At 38.6% G+C, this 6961-nt stretch overlaps 1 protein-coding gene across 1 annotated transcript; it reads left to right on the forward strand.

Moving 5' to 3' along the window:
* The first annotated feature begins 2834 nt into the window (after positions 1–2834).
* Positions 2835–5922, forward strand: rcvrna (recoverin a). The gene is made up of 3 exons (XM_023403184.2): positions 2835–3282; positions 3978–4089; positions 4217–5922. The coding sequence occupies exons 1-3, from the start codon at positions 2902–2904 to the stop codon at positions 4333–4335; spliced, it is 612 nt and encodes a 203-aa protein (XP_023258952.1). The 5' UTR covers positions 2835–2901; the 3' UTR covers positions 4336–5922.
* Positions 5923–6961: the final 1039 nt, after the last annotated feature.

The raw sequence follows: 6961 nt of genomic DNA on the forward strand, positions 1-6961 counted from the left end.
TCTTTAGGCCTCTAAAACTATTTAAATGAAATTACTCTTTGGTTGACCTGCTTGACTTCAAAGGCGACAAGCCAGAAAGGTTTGGAACAAATCAGCATTAAGCTCAAAGGACGACACGGTTAGTCCGTCAACAACTATTGGATGGATTGCCATGAAATGTGTTCAGTCATTCAAGGTGAAGAAGAGGAATCTTATGGACTCTGATGATCCCCTGACCTTTTTCCTGGCGCCACCATGAGATTCAGATCTTTAGTTCCGATACTTCCAGTTCCTCAGGATAAACTGTGATAACATTTTTTACTTCTCATATAGTGCCACCAGCTACTGTAACGTTAGCATGTAGCTCCAGTCACTGCTGCTAGAGAGGCTCATGACCATGGCCTGGTTTCACAACATGAGCAGAACCCTAAAACTTGAGTATCCCATCAATCACATTAACCATGTAATGTTTTCTGTGTCAAATCCCAAATACAAACTAGGATTACTCTCATTTAAATCCTGCACTGTAGTTTGAGAACTACAAAACTGATCATGTTCAACTTGTGAACATGACAACAGCCACCATGGTCCAGAAGTTTAGAACTGAAGACCATGTTGAATGATTATCCACCAAGACCACCACAAATCGTCTAAATGAGCAGTGTTGGTTATTTTCTTTTTTATATTCAACACGGTGTTTACTTTATACTAAGCGTATAAAGAATATATTGTTTATTGGAGTTCCCACAGGAAGTCAGTTAAAACAGAAAACTAATGTTATGTTTTTTTTCTTTTCGCATCCATAAAAGTTTAACATTAACATTAATATATAAAGTTGACAGTAAATTCCTCTTTAAACGTGACAGCAGCATAATTCCCCTGAATACAAAGTGATTATTCTGAACATTAGCTTCCATGTATTAAAATTGTAAACACAGGACAAATCAGTTCAGCGTTACACTTGATGAAGTCGTAAGCCTGTTGTACAGTGAATGTTTCCTACACTCATCCCTTGTTACATGAAATACCTGCCAGTAAAAGCCATAACATCAGAGAGCGACTGGCAGATGTGAGGCTTCAGTGTCTGCCTTTCCCCCTGAGACAGGGACGCTCCACAATTTTCTGACGAAACCTAAATGTTATGTGATTATGTAAATCCAGACATGACATTTAAAGACTAAAGAACGATTTGAGGTTTCCTAATCTGATTATGAAAAAGGTATATGCGGAGTTCCAGTTAGACGCTCCAAGATTACATTTGGTGGTTGGAGAGGAAAATAAAGTCTAAATTAAAAAAAATATTCCCAATAAATCTGTATTAACTGTCCTTTAAAGTCATCAAAATGCTGTTGGCACTACACTCTGCAGCATGCTGCCGGATTATAATGAGCCATGCGTCACTTTGTTTACCGTCATGTCAGATTTAAGCGGTGGCCTCTTGGTCCCTAACGCATGAGAATCACGGATAGATTACTGCAGATTAATGTTGAAGCCAGTCACAATATCTGTCTCACACACACATGCCTGACAATACACTAGGAATTCTAGTTTTCCTCTCACCTTTATCACCTGTATACAATCACATAGGTTCAGCTCTAATACATTAACTTGGCCTGATAAACTGGTAACACCTGTCAGCTGGCAGCACTGGACAAATTTGAAGCAGTTAGTATTTATTGCTTTAACAAGACAGTCATTGAATTTAATTTCTATTAAATTTCGAGGTAAGGTGTTAGCTAATTTTGTGTTCATTCGTTAAATGTAATTCTACCATCAAACAACTCTATTATTGTAATGTCTTTCAATATAAAAGCCCCCACAGAGCCAAAGATGGACATATCAGGTACTTTTTAGTTTAAGTGTCAGTAACATCAGTAACATCATATAATTAAAGTCTTTATCATTTCTGACGTCAGCATCAGCCCCCCCCCCCCCATCCCAAAGGCATTAATGTGGGTTGAGGCCTCTTTTAGCTTAACTCCAACGAACCCCTCCTACCGACGACTCAACCACCATCATTTCAGAGCAACATTTGTTCATTCTGGTTCTTTTAATTACCTTCACTCGCTGTGGTGTCGGCACCACTGCAGCAGATGGTCTTGTAATCTGGTCTGAGACACGGATAATCTCACCCCATTGTAGAGGAGCAGCCCACACCACACAGGGCTGCACGACCACCCCCAGCGTCCAAACAAATACAGATCAACCTATATGATCAAAACAAGAGCAAAAGAGTTTGTCATCAATCTAGTTCCTCAAGTACTTGGAACTCATTAACCGTCAACCCCACCATGGTTATTACAGAACAATATATATGCTATTTACATTGTTTATCAGGTAGGAATCACAGGTAAAGGTAATAACTTGACATCTGGGAATTGATCATGACATCACATTTTGCAGACGTGCTGTGACGTATATTAATCTGTATCCTTACTTTAGCTGGAATAGATGCTGTAAGATGTTTTTGTCTCCACTACTCACATTAGTTGTTTTTTTTTTTTTTTTTTAGATTAGCTCATAGATGAGAACTAAAATACATTTAGTAGCTTTTGTTCCAAAATAAAACAAAATGATTAAACTCAGACTTGGCAGATGGGATTATCGTTTGAGCAAAAAAAGCTGCAAAAGGCATGAGAAGTCTCCCAGATGTTGACCTTTAAAGTGTTATCTACCTGTTGTGTTTAATTTTCTGCTTATACCTCCAGTATTTAACCGTGTCATAGTGAGGTGACGTGGTTATCCCCTTAATCTTCATGACAGCTGTCTGGATTTAGGTAGTGATGACCATAATCCCATTTGGCACCTTGAGGGGCTGCCAGGGTGAACACAAAGCAGAGTAAAGCGAACCAACGCCGCGGAGGTTTTACCGCCAAAACACAGGAAAGAAAAAGACGTTGTAGTTTCACCTTTCTGAGCAGGATGGGGAATACTAAGAGCAGCGCTTTGTCGAAGGAGCTCCTGGACGATTTGAAATCCAACACAAAATACTCAGAGACCGAGCTCTGCACTTGGTACCAGTCCTTCCTGAAGGAGTGTCCCAGCGGGAAGATCAGCAAGGAGCAGTTTGAAGGCATCTACGCCAGCTTCTTCCCAAACGCAGACCCCACGGCGTACGCTCGCCACGTGTTCAGGAGTTTTGACACCAACGCGGATGGCACTTTGGACTTTAAGGAGTACATCGTCGCTCTGCATCTCACCTCTGGGGGAAAGACTCTGCAGAAGCTGGAGTGGGCCTTTGCCCTGTACGACGTGGACGGGAACGGAACCATCAGCAAAAATGAAATCGAAGAGATCGTTAGGGTACTTACACCTTCTCCTTTCATCTGGTGGTGCAGAAAACAGTACGCTGTGTAGCTGTGTACACAACCATAAGTATATTTAATAAAAAATTAGCTTAATACCTGCATAATTAATAACTACTGACTTCCTTTCAGCCTCAATCCAAAAGCTTTTCGCAACTTTTACATGGATAAATGTTAAAAAAAACAACCTTTATTATGTTGTGGTATTAGATCCTTATAGCTATGCAACATATGCAATAATCAATTTACAGAATAACAACCAGGCAAGAGCTGCAATCAGTGATCAATTAATCTGCCAATTGTGTCCTTGAATAATCGTGTAGTTTGTAAAAAGTGGGTCGACTGCCTGTCAATTCTGAAGATTATAATTTATTAAATTGCTTTTTTAGCCCAACAAACAGGAAAATACTAAATAATGAATTAAAGTAGAAAAAAGCAGTAAATTATCGTATATAAGAAGCTAGAACCACTAATTGTTTAGTATTTTTGTTTGATGAATAACATAGCCATTCAATTGATTATCAAAATTGTTGTTGATTAATTTTCTTATTGTTTCAGTGACTGAAGTTATTGTTAAGGACATAAATACGTTATACCCTTTAAGCTATTTAAATTTTGTATGAGTCATCCACATTTCATGATGAAATTCTGCATGCACCGTTAAAAACATGTTCAAAAACTACTCTCACACAGTCAATATTCAACATGATTCCTACTGATGACCAGAAGAACCTCCCCGAGGATGAAAACACACCGGAGAAGAGGGCTGAAAAAATCTGGGAATTCTTTGGGAAGAAAGATAATGGTAATTCACAACTCATTAACTCCCTCTAAAGGGTCTCAACACCTGCGACAGCAGCCTCTTTCAACCTTTTTAATACCTTTCCTATGGCTTTCTGTACCGTACTTATTCTGCTTTTGTCCTTTCACAGATAAAATTTCAGAGGGAGAATTCATTCAGGGCGTGATGGATAACAAGGACATCTTGCGGTTGATACAATATGATGAACCTCAGAAAATCAAAGACAAGCTGAAAGAGAAGAAGCAATAGTCTATGGGCAGGAAAAAGCCCTTCTTGTGGTTTTAAGACTGTTTTATTATTCTGTTTACATTCTTACATGATCCAGCTGCTTCTAAGCTTGACCCATGTTTCTGTTTTTTTGGTCTTAGCAGCTGAAGTGTTGTGTTTTTGTCTTTGTTCCCCAAAAGCAATAAGACACTTGCATCTGATTCTAAAAACAGAGGAACTCTTGAAATGGCAATTTAAGCTCCAAGTTTGAAACTTTGTGCAGTTATACTGTGTACACTGTGTATACTGAATGAATGGTGTAGAGTTAAGTTTTACACCTTGTATGTATGTTTCAAACTTCAAACCCTTTTGCCTGAGCTTCACAACAGTGTCTGCATTTATTTCTCTTTGACTTCGTAAGGCAGTATAGAGCAGAATGTCTATATGTCTATACACATTTAACAGAGCTTAACCATGACCCCTCGCACCTGCTGACAGCCAATTTACTCTCTCACGTCTGGCAGCGCACTGACATGTTTTCTCACACTTGGATTCATTCATTAGGTTGATAGCAAGAAAGTCAGACGGAGAGCTCCTTATGAGGGGAATTAGGCTCAGGGTAACAATCCGCCTGTATCAGCTAATCCTATTAGGAGCTGAAGGTCAGTTGAGACAAACCTCCTTACTCAAGTGTCTAGTTATGATGACAAGGGCTTCTTCCAGTGAAAAATACACTGCTTACTGTCAATATGCTCCTCTGGACAGCTTGTGTCACACAGCTCTAACAAGTGAGTGATAAGTGTAAGTGATAATGGATGTAGCAATGCAAAAAAGTTGTTTAAAACATGGAATATGTAATGACGACAGTATATATTCACTAAAAACATTTGCCTTCTACCACATAGATGGATCAATGATCAATGACAAGGACAGAAGAACATTGTGACTCCTGTGCGTAAATTAGTTTTGTAGCTTTTTGTGTAATTTTTTGAAACTACTATTCTATTTCCAGGTACCCCGTCAAGTTTTATAATGCGTTGTGTATCCTTGAAGGCTACGAACGCGCCGAATGCCTCATGAAACATTTACAAAACTGACCTTTAAGGTTCTGTATGAAAATCATTTGTCTCCCTTTCATACAGCCTATTTAACCAATATAGTTAATAGTCCCATGTATAATTACATCCAAACTGACTTTCACTTCTGCCATGGTTCATAAAGGTGCAATTTTCCATATTCATTTCTGTCTCTGTATTAGGGTTTTATTTATCTGTACACCAGCACACATTTGAAGTTCCATCGAGACATTAAGGTTTAAACTGGGGTATATGATTGAACAAGTTGTACCAACTTAACACTGTTATCTTAACTGGTAATGTTGTGTGAGGTGTGTTGCAGTTGTCTTATAAGGTTAAAAGGAGGATTTAAAGAAAACTTTAATAGGGCCTTTGTTTTTTTTTTTTACAAAGTGAAACAAGGTTCAGCGCCACTTACCACCTCTGAATCACACGCAGGGTTTTAGAAATACCCAGGTCCAAAAGCTGAGCTTGCTAGGAGGGTTTGAGAGCATGTGATCCCTGATCTACATAGGTACATTTTAAGATGTTTGAAGGACAAAATTTGGATGACAAACCATATCAGCCATATATATATATATATATATATATATATATATATATATATATACGGTTACCTCATTTTAATATATATTTAAAGAAAAGTATTTTAACTTCGATTGTGATATTAGCTCGCTAGCTAATTCACTCTAGTGAAAGTAACTAGCCGGCATCATGATGGACGGTCATTGTTTAACATAGCACAGATAACCACACAGGTGCCGTTGGTCACATGATGTCTGGGGATGAAAGACACTACTAACAGTACGTTAGTGAAATTCTCTATTTACCTGTATCTCACCTCGGCTGATTCACCTGTCCTTCCGGTTTGAACCGTCGTGTGGAACAAAGATTTGGAAGTATCGACAAGATCATTCACTCCACTCACACGACACAAGCAATGACGCGGGTGATCAGGTTGAAAAAGTCGGTGATATTTGCGTTGTACTATGTTTTTGAAGGACCGAAGTGGCAATTAGTGACAGTTGTTTCACGACTTTTATCATACAGCTCAGAAAAATGACTGAGGTCGGGGCCTCGGTGACCTTAATGGAGGTTACGACCACGTTGACATCTAAACATATTGTTTGTTTAATCTGTGTGTTTCTGTGTTACACTATTTCTTAGCTGTGACCACTAACTTCCTTGGAGTCTCTGCTGCTCAGAATCAGTTTAATACATAACCTCCCTCAAAAACCGCTGTTACACTTGTGGTTTTGTACGGATTGAACCCCATGTTAATTAGTGAGCTTTAGAGCTGCTGGTGTACGGATTTTGTTTAAACAGGGAAACAGTGGGAAACTAACTGTTTCCCACTGCTTCTAGTCTTTGTGCTAAGCTAATCAGCTAATCAGCTTCCTGTAGCTTCACATTTCCCGTATAAAAGAAAAACAGTCAAACTATTCCTTATCCACTTGTACATCATATTAGTGTGTATATTACTATATAGGAAGTATAGGAATAATTTGACATTTTGTATATTTTATATTACTGCAGATAACTGAATAAATATAATTTTTTGTCATTTCTGATATGAAATTGTGCAGTAAAGG

This window comes from Seriola lalandi, unplaced genomic scaffold (genome assembly GCF_002814215.2).
Source record: "Seriola lalandi dorsalis isolate HSWRI2012SDOR001 ecotype SW California unplaced genomic scaffold, Sedor1 jcf7180002054065, whole genome shotgun sequence".
NCBI classification, from domain to species: domain Eukaryota; kingdom Metazoa; phylum Chordata; class Actinopteri; order Carangiformes; family Carangidae; genus Seriola; species Seriola lalandi.